The following is an 18717-nucleotide window of genomic DNA, read 5'->3' on the forward strand; positions in this document are numbered from 1 at the left end:
AGCATCCAGATCCGACAAAAAAGATCCAAATCCAGCAGGTTTGGGGTTGCCCTTACACTCCATATATATATATATATATATATATACACACATATGTATATATGTGTATGTGTGTTTACACATACAGACAATGATATATATTTAACACATGTACTTGGGGGATTTGGAGGTCCGTGACTTCTTCTGGGGCTTTGGGGTCCATGACTTCTCCTGGGACTCTGGAGGGCTGTGACTTCTTCTGGGATTTTGGAGGTCAGTGACTTCTTCTGGGGCTTTGCCTTCCATGACACCTCGTGGGATTTTTGAGGTCTGGGGATTTCTCCTGGGATTTTTGAAGTCTGGGATTTCGGAGTTCTGTAATTTCTCCCGGGGTGGGGGGGGGGTGGTACCCGCACGCTATTCCCAGTGCAGGAGGAGGCCGGGCAGTCCCGCGTCCCTGCCGCCACCGCACCGCTCCGCAGCTCTCCCGGTTTCCCAGGGATTGGTGGGGGGGAATGGGGGGAGAGGAGGCAGCGAGAGGCGGGGGGCCGGAGGAACCGGGCCGTGCCGAGCCGCGCCGCACGGGGAGGCGCCGGGCCGCGGTCCCCGCCCCTCGCCGCCGCCTCCCGCCCGGCGCCGGGAGCGGGCGCGGGGCTCCAAGATGGCTTTGGCCAGGCTGTGCTCGCTGCTGGCCGGGTGCTGCCTGGCCGCGGGCAGCGGCCCCGCCGAGGCGGCGGCGGAGGCGGCGGCCAAGGAGCTGGAGTGCAAGCTGAAGAGCATCACGGTGTCGGCGCTGCCCTTCCTGCGGGAGAACGACCTCAGCATCATGCACGGCCCCTCGGCCGCCGAACCCAAGCTGCTCTTCTCGGTCCGCAACGATTTCCCCGGCGAGATGGTGGTGGTGGACGACCTGGAGAACACGGAGCTGCCCTACTTCGTGCTGGGTGAGCCTGCGGGAGCGCGGCGGGGCCCCGAGCATCCCCGGCGGCGGGGCTCCTCCCTGCCGCACCGGCGGGCGGGCGCCCTGCGGCTGCTCGGCCCCGGGGCCGGTTCACCCCGCTGCAGCAGCATCTCAGCCCCGGGGCCGGTTCACCCACTGCAGCATCGCGGCTGGAGATGCTGCAGGCCTGGGGTGCTCGATGCATGCCCAGGTAGTCACCCACGGGGCTCGTCCCCAGCTCGATCGATGGCCACCGGCGGCTTGTGCTGGCAGGAAGCCCACGGCCTGCTCCCAGCGTGCCCGGCTGGAGGCCAGGGTTTCTGCTTTGTCTGCCCCTGAGCAGAGAGTCACCTTTCCTGCAGCCTGATGGAAAATTACTCTGCTGCCCAATATATCCCATCCTGCCTGTGTGTGCTGCCTCCAAGTGCTTCTGCCCCCAGGTTTTAGGCTCTGGCCTATTCACATGGTCTGGGTGGTTCCCACCTGCTCTTCATCTACTTGGTGAGGCTCATCTGCCCTTATCTCGTGGGCTTCTTAAGTTTTCTTCCACCAAAAAAAGCCAACAATTTGCTCCTTTGTTTATGCAGAGCGAGGCCTGCACCCCTTGTGCGTACAGGGACCCGCTTCCCTCCTCACCACCTGGAACGAGTCACTGAGATGTTTCATTTTTGGTGACATTGGTGCAGAACATCAGTTCCTTGCCCACATGTAATGTCCTGCCCTGGGCAAAAGCCACCATCTCTTTCCCAGCAGCCCCAAAATTGGCTGTGCCTCCTTCTGCAAGCCTTGTCCATCTGTTGCTTCTCTGGGTGCACCTTGGGTGTCCCATGAAGGTTTTAAAATGCCACCCTTGTTTGGATGTTGGCCCAAAAATGAGGCGCTGGTGTGTTGCTTGATGTGACGCTGCCCCGCTGTACCACCCTTGTATACAGCAGTGACCCCAGACTGGCTTTTTTTTCCCAGCAATTCATCGCTTCCATGGCCTGTGGACCCCTCCACGTGCTAAACTCCCCCAGTTCTGGTCACTGGGTGGACATGGGGCAGCACTGGCTGCTGTGTGGGCATCCCCCTTCTCCCCGGGAGAAAGGCAGAGGCAGGCGTGGGGCTGCCGATGCCGTGGGGAGGCTGTGTGGGGACAGCCGGGGATGTTCTGCGGGAGCCCAGGGGCGGTGTGGGGAGGGGCAGCGGGCTGTGGTGCGCCCCTGGCTCCCGGTCCCAGCCCCGTGCCGCGGGATGCTGCAGCGGAGGCCGGAGAGTGTTGCTGTGGCAACAAGGCAGCAGCGCTGCGGATGCAGGGGGACGCGGGCACGGCCGCCAGCCCTGCCACCTTGATGCCCCAAAGGCCACCCGAGCGCTGGTTCCCTGGCCCCCTCGGACCCGATCCCGTGGAGCCAGACCCCGATAGGCCCCGGGGCCTCGGGTGCCGCCAGCAGGGAGCACCTGGGTGGGGATCCGGAGGAGGTTCCTGGGCATGAGCCCAGCTCATACTGTAGGGTTTTCCTCAGGGATTTTTCAAATCCGTGAGGTGCCACATGCTGGGCAGTGCAGGGAAGAACCTGCCTGCCCTGGCAGCCCCCACTGCAGCCAGGGCTTGCACTGATGATGCCTGGCAGGGGTTTGCTTTTGCCTCCTGCTGGTCTCTGCTGCCAGACAAATACAAGGATGACGAGCCCTGTGCCAGTGCACCTCAGTGTCCTGGTGCTGGCCAGGCTCTCTGGGGCATTGCTGCTTGGGACACGGATCCCCCAAAAATGTGAGGATGCATGGTGCTGTGCCCAGCATGCAGTGGTTTGAGCTGTGGAGACACAGAGATGATCCCAGGGCAAGTCTTCCTGCCTGGAATGCTGGGGCTGGGGCTGGGCTGGCAGGTGGGGGCACCTTGTGGGGTTTGCCAGGAGTTCAGCTTGGTGACTTCTGGGGAATGTCATGTTACATCTCCCTCTCTCCTGTGAGGAAAGGGCTTGCTTTGAAGCTGGCATGGTCACTTTGCCATCTGTGGGTGTTACTGTTTTGTCCTGCTTTACCATGTGGGGGTGTTTTTTAAAATTATTATTATTATTATTATCATTTTTATTACTAGTAGTACTTCTACTACTACTACTACCACCACCACTGTTAGCCTGGACACTGCTTTTGCATGGCAGAAACTCTGAAATGCACAGAAGTCTTGCAAGACCCACACTTGGCAACTCAGAGGCTGCAACCTCTGGATCTGGGGGTCCCCCAGCCCAAAATGGGGGTATGCTGTCAGTATGCTGTATGTGCCAGTATGCTGTCACTGCATACTTGCTGGGGGCATGGCTGTGTCAGGTTGGTGCCTGGGACTTCTGTGGGTGGCCGTTTGTGTTCTCACAAGCTCTGGAGGGCGTGTTTGAGCATCCTTCCACGAATGTGGCTTCACACAGTGCTGCTTGCACCATTCCTGGCAAACACCAGACCCCTTCATTGCACTCACCTCGCTGAGTTTGGATGTATAATGAATGATGTCTTGGAGAGGTGATGATCCCCACACACTCGCTGAGCGTGGCCTGTTTCGGTGTCTGAACCAAGGGCAGCTGGGCAGCTGCTTCTTCTGCTCTGATGGCGTTCAGATCCAGGGCTCGTGCCCAGGGCAGGGGTTCCCAAGGGAAGGTGAGCTCCACACTGGTTGACAGAACCTTGGACCAGACCCAGGTGCTGCCCCTGATCAGAAAGGGCCTGGGTTTGGGCTGGGAGCACCATGAAGTGCTTCACAGAGGCTCATGGCACTGGCGCCTTGGCTCTGCTGCGTGGGCTCTCGATCAGCTCCCTTGGGGGTCTCTCCATGCCTCAGTTTCCCCTCAAAGAGGGTGGGAGCATGCAGGTAGGTGGCTACAGCAGGCTGGGGCCGTGGCAGGGGAATGAGTGAGGGGAGCAGCTGGGAAAGGCTCTGGGTCAGGGAGCCCTGACTCCAGTCCTGGTGTCCCTCTCAAATTCCTCCTAAATAATCTGAGGGCTTTCAAGCTTGTTTTCCGAGCTAGTTTTCATGGATACCGGCATGTCTGGTTCCCCTGCCTTGGTGGCACCTCCCTGCCCCAGTGGCCAAACCAGGCATCCCACTGATGGATACGTGGATCTTTCTCCCAACTAAAGGTGTGCTGGGGTGTTTGAAGAATGGGGTCCTTGGAGAGCCACCTGTGGTGCTCATTAAAACTCACGTGCTGGGGGGGTTGTTGAAGTGGGCGTGCCAAAAACACCAGTGACTCCTGATCCCTGCTAACCCCTGGTGAGAAGCTTTGGTAGCATAAATTAATGATGAGGTTTATATTTATCTTTCCACAAGAGGGTGAGGCAGTGCTTGCTGCCTGCTGCCCACGCACCTTTCCTGGGGCTCACTCTCCCTGCCGTGTCCGCCCCGGTGCCACAGACAGCTGTGCTCAGATCTCCCAGACCCCGTGTCTGCTCCCCTGTTCCTCCAGAAGCAGGTGGGCTGTCTGTGGGGTTACTACCCCTGGTTTAGGATCAGGTGAGATGCTTGGACAAAGGCTTTGTAGCTCTTTTTGCTAATGAGTGGGGCGAGTTTTAATTGTGCTGGGCCGTGCTTGCGCTCGTGCTGCCTTGCTGCCTGCGACTGCCTGGGAGCAGCTCGGGGCTCTTGCCAACAAACCCCACACTGGTTTCTGCGCTTGTCCCCAGAGGGACTCCAACACCATCTCCCCATTTTACTGCGGGGTTTTCTCCCACCTCCTGAATTTTCGGGATGTGCCGAGGGTGTGGGAGCCGGGATGGGGCCGCTTGCTGCGCACGGGGCTGCCTGCATTTCAAATCACCTGCTTTAGATCAGGGAAACCTTCATTTGAAGCAGTGGCCTTTCATCTCGTCTCGTGTTTGTTGCGTTGGGTGTATTTTTTCCTGAAGGGAGGAAGTGTTTTGCTGGGTTGTTGGCCATTAAGAAATGCTAATTTGCAGCTCAATATTCCCTGTCCGCTCGCCTTCACACCCCCTTCTCCCTCACTGCTTGGCTCGGCAGCATCCAGCCACATCTGATATGTCATTAACTGGATTCACACTCCTGCAGGCTGCTAATTTTTTTGGGCCCCATCCTTTGCAGGTTGTAAAGCAGCAAGAGGGGTATTTATGAGCATGCTGGCCTCCCTCAGCCCCTTGGGCTCGACGGAGATTTGTGATGCAATTAAAAGCCGCGCCAAAGACGGTGTCTTTGATTCCTTCACCTTCTCTGTAATGCAATAAATGTTTGAAAAGTAAAGTCTTGAGATACCTTTTTGAGTGTAAAATCGACTTGAGGAATGAGAAAGCGGAGCTGGTGGGTTGAACTCGTGCTTTCTGGGTGCCAGATATTTTGAGATCATGAAGTACTGGATGGTTTCTTGTGTCCTGTTCATTTTTTTCCCTTGAGTGTGGAGGAGCTGAAGGAGCTCTTTCTGCCTCTCCAGGTTTCCAGCCCAGCTGGTGTGCTCTGAAATAGGGCAGTGCAGCCCCTCATCTCCCGACTTTCCACTCCCTGCTGCCCTCTTGGGAGCCTCAGCAGCAGAGGATGGGAGACGGTTCTTAACTTCAATGACTTTAATAGATTATCATAAACTCCAGCCTTAATACAAGCTGTCATGATTTCAAATTATCTTACTTTTAAATTAAATAGATTCCTTTTTAAATACAAAATCAATTCTAATTTTTTAGAGGGGTGAGATTTTTCAAAGGCACCGATGAACTGGGCATATTTAACTGCTCCTGAATATCTCCCCGAAATATCCAATCAATTTTTTTTTTATTTTTGGTTAAATCCTAGCTAAGCTCTTGGCTCTACCGCTGGAGGCTCTGGCCCTGACTTCCCTGGGTTAATAACAGCATAGCAGGGGGGGTTGCAGGGATGTGGCTGCTGCTAATCGGGGCGATGGCCAGCGGAGCGCCCGGCCGGCCCGGCTCTCCGGCCAGGCTGCGTGGGGCAGCGGCCAGAGGTGACACCCGTGGGCTCTCACCCTCGTCCCACACACCTCCCTGCTGCTCCTGCTCTGCCCTCTACCCTCAGCTCCTAAAAGGCCCCGGAGGAGGGGAGCAGGAACCAAGGGGCTGCAGGGTTGCATTATCCCCGTGTTTTTTTCCAGTTCCACATCAAGTGAGAGGAGCATCCCATTGAGTTTTGTTCCTCTCACCTGGATCTGGACGCTGGCTGTGGGTCCCGGAGCTGTTGGCACACAGGGCAGCCCTTTGGTCCCAGCTCCCCATGGTGGGAAGCAGTTCTTGGGGTGCTGCGGTGCCATTCCCTGGCTTGACTTAATTCCCAGGGGTGTCACCACCAGATCAGCCCCCTTCCCATCACATGTCACCATCCCGAGAGACCAGGGCATGGCAGAGGGCTGCAGCAGGGCTGGCTCCACCCTGGGGCCCACAGCGTGAACCTTGCACCTGGAAACTGGCGTAATGGTGAAATAATGAACCAAATACCAAGAAATTCTGAAGTACCTAGAGAATAACCAAGTTAAATTGTACCAGGGGAGCTCAATTGCCTTGCTTAGATTGATTGAATTACTAAATGAGCCTGACTAATGGAATGGAGTGGATATATCGGACTTTTACTCAAGATCCTGAAATAATTTCTCTAATGAGATTGTGAGCCATTAATTGAACTTGGCTTTGATCCTGGACACTGTCGCGTGCTCTGAAACCCGCCAGTGTGATCTGTGCTCTGGCAGGCCCGGCGTGGGGACAGCTGCTGGCATCTTGCTTGGAGGGCAGTGGGGGAATCTGCCTGGGGAGGTCCCAGGAGCTGTGGTGGGGAAGGGAACCCAAAACATCCTGTCTCAGCCGCCCTCCTGCCCCTCAGCAACACCCATCCTGGCAGTGGGATTCAGTGAGTTCCTTCCTGCTGCCAGCAGCTGATCACCTGGCTGGGGTCCGAACCCCTGTTCCCATGAATTTGAGATGGATGCCTGGGGTGTATGTCTGCTGAAAATCCAGGGGTGCCACCTTCTTCCTCCATCCTCCTGGAGTGGTTGCTGCTGGTGGTGGAACACTGCTGTAGCACCCAGAGTGCTGCTGGGTGTCTGCTCTGCTGTGTGAGATGTTTGTCACCAAGGGATGGGGGCTTCCAGAGTCCCCAGCAAAGCGGAGAGGGATCTGTCAAGGGGATGCATCCTACCCTGGCCCTGCCCTGGAGCACCTGGTGGGACAGGACAGGCTCCTCTAACAGCAAGATCTAATAGCTGATTTAATAATGGGGGGAAAACTGCTGGTGGGACCCCATTCCAGCCCCTCTTCTTGGCCACGCAGCGTAACCACATCCCTATTCCAACTGGGTCCAGAGTGGGTGAGGTGACCTGCTCAGAGCCACTGAAGCACCAGGGACACCCCATGCCTTGTACCATGCCCTCTTCCAGGCAGTGGAGCCCAGCAGCAGCCTCAGCTATCAGGAGCCCTTCAAACCTCGTGGCAGGGTGGAAAATGCTGCAGGAAAGCTGACAGCACCCCGGGGAGGAGCAGGGAGTCCCCTGTGGCCAGGCTGGGGGTGCTGGGGGCACGCTGTACACTGTGTCCCCAGCCTTTGCCCCCATGCTGTGCCCACTGCCTCTGTCTCGCTGGGCACGGAGGTTTCAGTGGCACGGTGGATATACAGGGCCTCTTGTATATTTTTGTTCCTTAACCAAGGGGAAAAAAAAGTAAGAAATAAGGATTTCGTCTCTGGGAACCCGTTGCCACAGCAACCGCGCATCCAGCTGGCTCCAGCGGCAGCGGGGCTGGGACGGGATCTCGCTGACCCAGAAAGCAGTGGGGGGAGTGGGATGTGGGGCTGCTTGGCCTTTCCATGGGGGTGTTGGGGTCTGGCAGGGCGGGCAGGGAGCCAGCACTCAGCCAAGGGGGCTGCGGGGCCTGGCTCCCTCTTTCGTCTCCCTTCCTGAATGTTGCAGCCCACGTCCAGGCAGGGATGCTCGGGCTTGGTCCTGTTCCTGCCCTGAGACCTGTCCCAGTTTGGGGGGCCAGGCTGCCCATGTGGGCACTCCTCAAAGACCCCCAAAGATTTGTGGTAGGTTTTACACCCCTGCAATTGGCTGTGGTTCCGCTGCTGGAGGGAGCCCTTGGGCAGCCGTACGCCTCCCTGATGCCACTGTCTCACCTCTGCCCTCCTCTCCATGTGCCAGTGGCATCAGCTGCATCCCATATTTTATTTTATTTTATTTTATTTTATTTTATTTTATTGTGTGCTAGTCTATTTTGTTTCATTCTGTTTAATTTTATATTCTACCATGTCTTACTTTTTTTTCATGGTTGCTTAGCCAGCTAGACGGAGACTGAAACCATCTCTCTTGGAGCCTTGCTGCAGAGCAGTCCTTCAAAGGAAGGATTTTTTTTCCTGGTGGGATTAAGGCAGTGCCTGGATGATGACGGCTCTGTCGCTTAAGACTGGTTGTCCTTCTCCTTCCAAGCTGCTGGGCTCTGGCATCTCTGCAGCTGTGGCTGGTGGCTCACCCCAAGCAGCAGCTGAGGGATTTGTCTAGATAAGGGAATAAGATTTTTGGTTGCCAGGCTCTGGCTGTCCCACTATGGCATTTGGCTGAGAAATCACCCAGAGGAGAGCGTGCTCTGCTCCTCTGGGCTGCGTTGGGATTTCTGATCCTGTTTTCCTGCCCTGCAGCAGGGGGTCCTTGGGATGGATGCTCACCTGGTGCTGGGCCCTTTGGAGCCTGGTCCGTGGTTAAGCTGACCCCACACTTGCTTTGCTGTGGGAGCCTGGTCCGTGGTTAAGCTGACCCCACACTTGCTTTGCTGTGGGGTCTCGTTTGCTGGTGATGGGCTGAGGAAGGGCTCTGAGCCCCATCCCTCCATGGCTCCTGCCTGCAGAGCCTGAGATCCACTGGGGAGTGGGCAGGGGCTTTTTTAGATGTTTATAATCAAAGGGAAGTACGGGATCCTTGAGGAACCCTCTAGCTGGTGGTGGCACACGGGTCACAGAAGTTTGGGGTCCGCAGCCCCGATGCAAGAGGGGACGCAGCCCCTTTTCTGGCCAGCTCTGACGCATCTCAGTAATTAGGATGGCTAACAAGCGTAGCAGAGCAAGCAGCTTGAGGGATGCAGAGAGCTGGCTTTGCTCCTGCAGGGAGCTGGTCCAGCTGAAAACTAACCTGGTGGAGGAAGGGAATTGGAGAATCCTGGAACTGTAGAATGGCTTGGGTTGGAAGGGACCTTAAAACTCATCCCATTCCACCCCCTGCCATGGACAGGGACACCTTCCACTATCCCAGGCTGCTCCAAGCCCCGTCCAGCCTGGCCTTGCAGGGATCCAGGGGCAGCCACAGCTTCTCTGGGCACCCTGTGCCAGGGCCTCCCCACCCTCATGGGGAAGAGTTTCTTCCTAAGGGTTGGAGGAAGGGCAGGAGAAGGTGGCAGAAGGTGCCACAGAGGCTGTGCCCCTGCTCTTACTTGGACAGGTCACGTCTGCTTGGCCCGGTGAGGGCTGCACTGCCTTGTGAGTGCTTCCCAAATCAGGGCAGTGGTCCAAGCAAAACCTGTTTTGCCAGAGCCCTTTGGGATGGAGGCCTGCCTGACAGGCAGGGTAAACCAGGTACAGGCAGGATCTTGACCTTGTTTTTCGGGAGCGGCACCTCCTTTTCCTCTCTCCTGCACCCCTGCCCTCCTGCCCTGCTGAAAGGACCCAGCTGCGATGTCACCGTCACAACACAGTGGCTGCCTGGGAAGGCAGATATTAGCAACCCCGAAATATCCCCGGGACAGGCTCTTGTGTGATGGGAGACAGTTACCATGGAAACCTCCTTCAAATAAGAAAAAAAAAAAAGAAAAAAACCCCGAAATTTAAAGCAGCCCTTGTAGCTCAGAGGAACTGGAGACCTTATTATGGGTTTTGGCAACCCCCCTTTTTCTTTTATTTGCTCCAGCTAAAAGCTCCAGGAGACAAGGCAATTAATTTGGCATCCCAAGGGGAGTGGGAGAGCGAGGGTACGGTGCTGGGAACCGCTTTCCCGGGCTGGCAGGCGCCCGGTGCTTCCCGGTGCCGCTGCCCCGCAGCCACCAAGTGCCCTCCTCCAACGGGGGTTGCTCCAGCACGCGGCAGGAGGCAGGGCAGTTTTTTAGGAGAGGTGGCTTAAGGATTAAAGCTCCCTTTGTGGCTGCATACGTGGAGTGTTTGGGAGGGGATGGTGCGGGTGAAGGGTTCAGGACGCGCTGCAGGAGGGGTGAGGATACGGAAGAGCACCGCGGGTTGCAGCTCCAGCGTGGGGATGGGTGGCTCAGCATGGGCCGGGGGGGCTTGTCCTTGTGAGGGTGGCAGGATGAGGTGGTGCCCTTTCTCCTGCAGGAAGGGCAGCATCATGGCAGGGTGGCTGCTGTGTGGATCAGGTGAGCTGGCTGCCTTCGGTAGGGAAGGGGGATGCTTGCGGGGAGAGACATCCCACTCCCAAATTTTCTTGCCAGCCTCTACTGTGAGGCAGTGGCCGCGGGGTCTGTAAACTGCTGCGGTGCTCTCGGCCCGTTTGCTCCCCTAATGATGTCCCCAGTGCCTGCAGCCTCTGGGAAATCTCCTGTTTGGACTTTTGGAGAGGCTGCCCTGCCTCCCACCGCCCTGGGCTGGCCCCGAGCTCCCCTGGGCACTGCTTTCCCAGTGGTGGTTGTGCCAATGCAGGGCTGTTTTCCCATCCCTGTGCTGCACCTCCCACCCTTTCCTGTGTTGCTGAGCCAGAAATAGCTGGGCTCTGTCTTTTGCCTCACTGGGAGAGCTCTGGAGAGGGGCAGTGAGGGGACCCGAGAGCTGTCCTGCTGCCACGGAGTTGCTGGCTTCCCTGCTGGCCCAGGGGGCAAGCCAGGAGTTTGTCTTTGCAGACATGACATGTATGGCCTGTGAATCTGGGAGGAATTATCAATGTCTCTGCTGCTCCATGAGCAAGGATCTCATCCCAGCTCACGCCCAGGTGCAGCTTCTGTGGCCTCAGATGTGAGTCCAAGCACCTGCAAGCGAGTCAGTGCCTGAAACATCCTTCCAGGAAAAGCTGAAACCAATCTTGATAGTTTTTCAGCAGGAGCTGCTCTCCTCCAGGGTGTGCCGTGGTCCTGGTGCGCTCAGACCTGGTGGGCAGGAGAAATAGCTCAGCCCCCTCCGTGGATGGTGGGAATGCCTGTGAGATGGGGAGGGGAGTCAGCCTCGCACTTGGGCTGGCTTCCACAGCTGGTGTTGTCACGTTTCCACCTTTTTGTGCTTGCAGAGCAAGGCACATCTCTGGCTAACATCTCTGGAGGGCTCAGCCTCAGCCCCAACATGCCCCCACAGCCCGTGGCACAAACTGGGAGGAAGAGAAGGGGGTGTCCTGCAGGAACTGGGGCTGGTGGCTGCGTGGGGGATGCGGCGGTTCCTGGGAAATGCAGCTCGTCTCCCCATGGGATGGCGGGGGCATGGGCAGCCTGGGATGGATCTGACCTCCTTGTAATTACAGCTCAGGGCTGGGTCTTCCCAGCTTTCACGTGTTGGGGGGTGAAAGGCAGCGTGGATGTGAAACCGCCATGCCAGCAGTAGGGAAGCACCGGGGAGATGGAGGGAGGGCAGGAGAGGAAGGACCATGAGGAGGGAGGAGAGGCACAGGGCCAGGAGGGAGCAAATAACTGCAGGAGCCACACAGAAGCCAAGGGGCACTAGGAGCAGTGATGGCAGAGCCACTGGCTGTGGGTGTGAGCCACAGCACCTTTGGTGGCTTCACAGAGGCCGGTGAAGCGCCCTTTGGAGTGATCACAGCAGGAATTAATGGCTGGCTTCGCACCAGGTGGTAGCATCCAGGTCCTGGGAATAGCACTGCAAGGGACATGGCTGTGCAGTCAGTGGGTTTCTGGCCAAGAAAGGGAGGAGGTGCCAGGAGGAGAAGGCAGGAGGAGGTAGCAGGAGGAAGTGGCAGGCTGGCTTGTTGAGCCCTGGGCTCAGCAGCAGCCAGAACTGGCAGGGTTAAGGCAAAGACGCGGCTGTAAATGCAGGAGTTTGCGGTTACTGGTGCTCAGAGTCCAGCAGGGCTCTTTGCTCTTGAGATGCTGAAAATACAGCTGACTCCTCTCTTTGATTTGATTTTGTTTGCTGCTTGTTTACTGAAGTGGGCGGCTGCTTCTCTGGTGCAGGAGTGAGAGACAGCAGCCCCTCGCTTAGAAACTCCCTGGTCATGGTCATGGGAGTGCTGTCCTGGCCAGGGTGACTCTTTTGCACTTGGCTGGGCTGAAGCACCCCGACTCCATCCCTTTTTTTCTGTCCATCTCCAGTTTCAGCGCTGGACCAAGAGAATAAGCAGACTTTCCTTCTCTTTTTTTCCCTCTGCAAGTGCAAGGGAACTTTCTGCCTGTGGTTGTGACATTGAGATTTCCACTTCCCTGCCAAGGGTGCGAGCCCTACCTGGAAAGACAGGTGGATGCAGGCAGGGCCGTGCTGCCGTGTGAGGGCACTAAAGCTGATGGGTGCTGGAACCCAGGAGCGCTGTTACATAATTCGGACTGCAATGCAGAAGCTCTCCCTTAATTTTTAATTATCCAATTGCTGCACATACGTGGCGCTCAGCTTGGGGTGCGACGTCGGCCCGCGGGCACGTGTGAAGGGCCTTGGCTGGTGGAGACGACAGGAAAGCCTTTCCTCGTGTCCCTGTCCCCGGTGGCACGGCAGGAGGAAATGCACCCCCGTGGGCAGGAGGAAATGCACCCCCGTGGCCCCGAGCGGGGCTGGGCTGTGGCGGCTGGAGAGGATGCTCTGCACCCACCCCGGGGACGCAGGGACGTCCCACTGGGACATTGGGACGGAGGGAGAAGGTGTGTGCAGGTCTGCAAAGGCCTTTGAGGTTTCTCTGCTTCACAGTGCTAGAGGAGTGGAAGGCACCACGGTCATTTTGCGTCCAGGTTTCCCACAGGGCCCCAAGCGCCTCTCGGGGTGGGTTTGTTGGGATGTGGGCGAAGCTGCGAAGGAGCTGTTGCAGACCTCAGCTGTGAAGCACCATTTCTTCCCCTCCCTGTTTCTCTCCCTCTTTCAAATCCCCGCTCTGCGCTTTCTGTCCTTCCTACAAAGGCAGCTGCCTCGGAGCAGCTTAGGCTTCAAAGTTCCCAAAATAACAAAGGTTAAAATAAATTAAAAAAGAAAAAAAAGAAGTGTTGCTAAAAGATCAAGTCAGTGCCCCACTTGCACTTGGGCTCAGAGCTTCAAAGCAGCTGCAAAGAGCCCCCCACGATGTCCACGGCCGGGCTTTTCCATGCTTGTGGTCCTGTCTTCACCCTCCTGCAGTCACAGGAGATTCTGTAGTAGCCAGCATGAGGCTGCAGGTGGGTGAAGGGGGTGGAGGGTCCTGCTGCTTTTGCTGCCTGTGGGGGCAATTGGAGGGAGTCTCTTGTGGAGGAGGAGGTTGTGGTGGTGGCCACGGCGATGGGCAGAGCCAGATGGGTGAGGTGGGTGCCCCCAGGCTGTGTCCTGCACCCACCAGCCCTTTCCCCTGGCCAGGCAGGTAGGCAAACAGCTCCTCTGTGCCCAGTGTGTGCTTTGTGCCTCTGCTGGCTCCGCTGATTTATATAGATCATCAATATGACAATTATATACACCTGCAGATTTAATTACCTCCATTTTCATCGGGCGGACAACGGATTTATGCTCCTATTCAGGTCCCGTAAATCTCAAACAGGCTTGACTAGACCCAAAAGTCTTCCCATTGATCACCATGCACTGGCTGGTCTCTGGCCGTCTTGACAAGCTCTTCTTTCAAGAGTGATAAATTCAGGAAGCACAGTTAACTTTTTCCCCTTCTACATCTTTCTTCCTTCTTCTTTTTTTTTTTTTCCCTTTCATTCTCCCTTTTCCATCTTTCAAAGCCTCCCCACAAACTTGAAAATGGAGCTTGAAATCGTGTAAGAGCTCCTAAACACCAAAGAGTTTATGGTGTTAGGCTGCAGTTGGCAGCAGCCCATGCCTGCCTTATCCATCCCTTCCCCCGAGACCAGCCTTGCTCCCTCCAGGGCAGGTGGGAGGAAGAGGAGGATCACTTCTTGGAAAAGCTCTTGGCCTCATTGTGGATAGGAGAGCAGACAAGGTTATTTTGGTCCTGTTCCACTCCCTGGGAGGGCCACCTCATCCATCCCACGCCTCAGAAAATCAACAGGCCATGGCTCTCCCCCCAGGAGATGAGGAACAAGTGGCTGCGCTTGTTTCCTGTGCTGAGCCAAATGAAATGCCAAAATAACACCTAATTTTCCTGACCTCTTGGCCTCGGCACAATGAGAACTTACACAGATGAGTGTGCAGGAGTGAGCTGGAGTTCACCCTTGAGGTGCAGTCCGTGTCATCACTGTCCCCTGCTGGTCCCACCACCACTGCCTGACCTCGCCTGTACGATGTGCTCCGATGTCCTGCTAAGTGCCTGGCAGATGGGCTGGAGTGGCCAGCCATTACCTCCCTGCCAGTCCGTGATGGATATAAATAGTCCTTTGCCTCCCTGTGAAAATTGCTGGCTGGCTTGAAAGCTGAAGGGAATCTTGGCAAGCGTCTTGGGTCTGTAGAGTCTGACAGCACGGGGGGCTGGGATTTGGAAAGGGGGTGTTGAGAGGCTCTGTCACTAGGAGGGAGCTGCCCTGGGGTACCCCCTCCTCCTGTGAGGCAGTGCCTGGGGGAGCAGAGGGTCTCAACCACTCCCAAAGGGACATGTGGATGCGGGATGCATCCTTGAATGGTGGCCTGGGTAGCACAAGGCTGGCTTTGCAGTCACTGGGCAGTGTGGGGGATAATGGTTTGCTGTCCCTTGGCATCTCCAGCCACCACTGATGATTGAGGAAAAAAATGTTAAAACCGCAGCATGTCTCTATATGGTCCTTTCCCTGCTGCCGAGGTCTGTGCTGCAGGGATTTCTCAGCCTAGGATGTGCCTCTGGGCTCTCTGGCTCAATAGCTGCTGGTGGCTCTGCCTTCCCTGAATTCAGTACCTTTCGCGGTGCTTTCATGCTTTATGGTGGATGAAAAAGAACCTTTTGTTGGTTTTTACCCAAGTAAATCCTTGCAAAGTGAGAAATAGTGAATAACCATTCCTTTCCCACTTCTCCACAGGCCCGATGGCTTTATAGGCTTTTATCATGTCCTCACTCTGTCGTTTGTTTCCTTCACTGAGGAGTCCTAACACAGTTGGCTTCTCCTTTTCGCAAAGCCATTTGCAACATCTCATCTTCCCTGTACCCCTCCTCCAAACCTGCCAAGCTTTGCCTCCTCCGTTTCGAGATGGTTGGCCTCAATATCACTTGCAGGATTCCAGATCAGCTTGCTTTCACCAAGGTTGAGTTTCACCTGCCCACTTCCTTGCCTGCGCTTCTCAGCTTTAGCTTTGAGAAGACTAAATTTATCCTTGGTGACCAACTTTGTCATTCGCCTCCTCTTCCAGTGTTTCTGAGCAGCTGAGGGCCTGACAAAGATCTCCGTGGGGCTTCTTGGTAACCTCCTTTCATTGTGAAAACTAAACCCTTGCTCCTCCCCCACCTGGTGGGCTTCAAGATGACTTTTCTTCTTATCCCAACACCGCTTCGGTGCTTCGGGAAACTTTGAGGGTGGATTTTGACAAGTGCTCTTTGAAATGAGTCCGTCAAATTGGATCACCCTTATCTACTGGTTTACAGCGTTGGGTGACCCATGTTTACTGGTGCACCTACTGGTTCCTCTGACAAAGTGGTTCCAGGGCACAAGCAGAATTTACTGGCCCTTAATTTCCTTGATGCACAAGAGCTTTTATAAGAAGTTGGGGTCTCCTCTGGTTTCCTCAAGGTTTTCTTCTCGAGTTGCTCACCCTTTGGGAGTGGTAGTGGTTGTGTTGGTGGAGTTCTGCAGTTCGTAGGTGAGCACCATCTGAGCTGAGGGGTTTGTGCCCTCCTTCTCTCTGATTTACTGGGAGACAATTTAGCCAGGGCAGGAATTTTCCATGGCTGACTGGGAGCCTCTCCATCATTTGGAATCTTTCCACGGAGACCTGATTTTCCCTCTGGAAGAGGTGATGTGATAGCATTGCAGGGTGAGAGGTCAACTACAGACGTGGTCCTTTCTGGGGTTTTTATATCAGCATTGCATCTTGGCATTGGAGTCACACATTCTCTTTGTCTTGCCTTTGCTCCCTGCCATGGGTGGGTGGGCATTTGGGTTCTTCCCAACATGACCATGTCACCCGCGTGTTGGTCCAGGAGGTGGATCCGCCTCTCTTCCCACATTTCCTCAGTAGTTCACAGTTACGGCAGATGGGACCAAAGTAATGAGACAGGAGTGAAACTCAAACACCAGCCAATGTCTCGATCTGCTTGCTGTTTCTCCCAGCTTTAAGGTCCAACGTGATGGAGAAACAGCCTTGGGGGGGATGTGGCACAGGTGTGGTTGAGCACACCCCTGGGCTCGCGGGGCAGGGCAGAGCAGCGGGGGCTGTCACATTGTAGGGTCAGCATCTGCAGGGCAAACCCGGTCGCCTGAGGCCCGCTAATGATGAATCAGTGTCCTTTGCTCTGAAAAAGGCTGTGCAGCTCCCGGAGTGATGGAGGGTTTGCTGTTAAAGAAAGGGAGGGGTTAGAGCTCTGGTGTTTCCGGGACAAAAACCCCAGTTCAAGGCTAAAGCGTGGCCACAGCTTTGAAATGTAGCTCCTTGGTGACCTTCCCAAAAGCAAAGGCACCCTGCATTCCGAGGAGACACCTGGTTAGCTGTCAGCCCTGCTGTGGCACCTCATGGCTTCACGTGTACCAGCCTCACGTGCAGGTGTTGTGGTGGGGTGATCTCTCTGACCTAGCCTGAGGGTGGCTCCAGGGAGATCACCACTGCCTTTTCCTTGAACCTTTATGTTCTCCCGTGTCCATGAGTCTTTTGGAGATTTTCCCCCAAGGGGCCCTCTCCCGTGAAGCGGGTTCCTAATATATACAGTGAGGTTTGTGTTTGCTGGTATGGAAAAGCTGGGTTGTCTTGAAAAGGCAGAGTGACCTGCAGAATGAGCTGGTTTTCCTACCTGAGACTGGAGACAGGAAAAAATGCAAATGAAATACGGATAGTCAGTGATGAATGTGAATTTCTTAAACAGGCCCATAAAAACATGAATATTATCCCATGAATGATCTGTCACTAAAACCCTGGAAGTATAAATGAGTTAAGTATCAAGATAAGCGTTTTGACATCTGAATTGGTAGAAATCAAGGCCTGAGGTCCCAACAGAGAGAGCAAGTGACTCATGGTGGGGAGGTCTCCTGAGTCACTTCAGACACTGGACACCCTCGGAGGAGTGCAAGGCTGGATTTAGCTGAGTTCGAGCCCTTTGAAGGATATGTGTGGTTTAGGCATGGAGCAAAAGCCTTAGCTAATGGGGAACTTAAATAAAAACACAGTCAGGTTCCAGGTGGAAAATAAGGCAGGTTTAAATGTTAACGAGGAAATACAAGTCCAAGTCAAATCTGTGCTTGGCTGTATGAAATGAGTCTGCGGAGACCAGCATTATGGCAGAGTTCATTTGACTTATTGGAGGCGTCTATTAGTGCAAAACGCTTCCAAATGGAGAGGAAAATTGTTTTGCTGGGTGTTTTTTTCATCAAAATGCTGATGTGAGTTTTTGAGGAGAGCTGTTCTCCTCGTGTGCCACCATGCCAGGTCTCGATGGGGTCATGAGGACGTGGGAATGGGTCCATGTCAGCACCGGGCTCATGGGCCATGGTTTTGATGTTGCACCACACCAGCTCAGGTGCAGAACTGGGCTGTGACAGGGGTGTTGCCTCCCAAAATCGGGACGTGCAGAGGTGTTGCCTCCAGAAGGACAGGGTTTGCTCTGTGTGGGACAGCTGTCCCAAGGGAAATGAGGCTGTTTGGGATAATCAAGAATGAAGCAGGAATAAATCCCCACACCTCCAGCACCTTCAGTCTGGTCCTTCGTCCTCTCCTCCAACTGCTCCTGCAGAACTTTTCTCTCCCCGCTCCCTCCCCTCGCAGATGGTCTGGGAGGGGAGCAGCCACGGCCGGGATGTTGAAAGCATCAGCCGGGCCCTTTGGAGGCTGCTGCTCCTGCAGATATGAAGGACCTGGGCCACGTTTGATACCAGGTGAATGCAGCACAGCCTAATTAGTGGCCTCCTACTGTTATTAACCTCTGACTCAGACAGGCTATTTTTTAACAGAGGTGCAAGAAGTTAATACCAGTGCTAATGGCTTCCTATCCAAGGCCTTAATGAAAGCCATGCAGGGACCAGGCTTTTCATCAATATCTTTCAAACTTTGAACTTGAAATTTTCCTCTCCCCCCTGCCCCTTTTTTTTTTTTTTTAGTTTTGGCTTTCTGCCTACTTTTCTGCCTCCTCTGGGACATCCTGGCCCAGCTGTACAACCTGGTCAGCAGGGTTGGCATCTGCCAGCTCCACAGCAGAGCTGGCACCCTAGGACATCCAGATAAATCATCCCACTTGCCTACAGGGGTCACCGCAGCATCTCCCACCAGGTGGTGAGATGTCTGCTTGGAGAGCAAGACAGAGGGAAAAGTAAAATCCATTGGACTGGGAGAAGAGAGAGTAAAGAGACGCTACATTAGGGAGGAAGCTTGGTCTTGCTCTTGTCTTGGTCTTGCTTAAACAGAGCTCCAAGAGAGCTTCACGGATGCAGGAAAGCATTTCTATGTGTAATTTTTTCAAGCAGAAATGGAGTAGGATAGAGGCAGCTGACACGTTGCTAACACACTTGAGGAGAGGAGGAGAAGGTGCAAGGAGGAAGCTCTCTCACCCAGGCACTGCCTCAAGAGCCTTTGCCAGGGCAGGAGCAGAGGTGGTGGAGCAGCCTTGTCCTGCAGTGCTATGGAGGGCTCGTAGCCTGCCAGTCTGAGGTGATGGCAG

At 55.2% G+C, this 18717-nt stretch overlaps 1 protein-coding gene across 4 annotated transcripts in view; it reads left to right on the plus strand.

Moving 5' to 3' along the window:
• Positions 1-603: 603 nt before the first annotated feature.
• Positions 604-18717, plus strand: part of ASTN1 (astrotactin 1) — a 67150-nt gene continuing 49036 nt past the window's right edge. For all 4 annotated transcript variants that reach the window (XM_048312425.1, XM_048312426.1, XM_048312423.1 and 1 more), the window contains exon 1: positions 604-923. In XM_048312425.1, the coding sequence (XP_048168382.1) occupies positions 641-923 (283 nt within the window). In that variant the 5' untranslated portion in view covers positions 604-640. The remainder of the gene's footprint in view (positions 924-18717) is intronic.

Source organism: Corvus hawaiiensis, chromosome 9, assembly GCF_020740725.1.
Source record: "Corvus hawaiiensis isolate bCorHaw1 chromosome 9, bCorHaw1.pri.cur, whole genome shotgun sequence".
Lineage (NCBI taxonomy): Eukaryota > Metazoa > Chordata > Aves > Passeriformes > Corvidae > Corvus > Corvus hawaiiensis.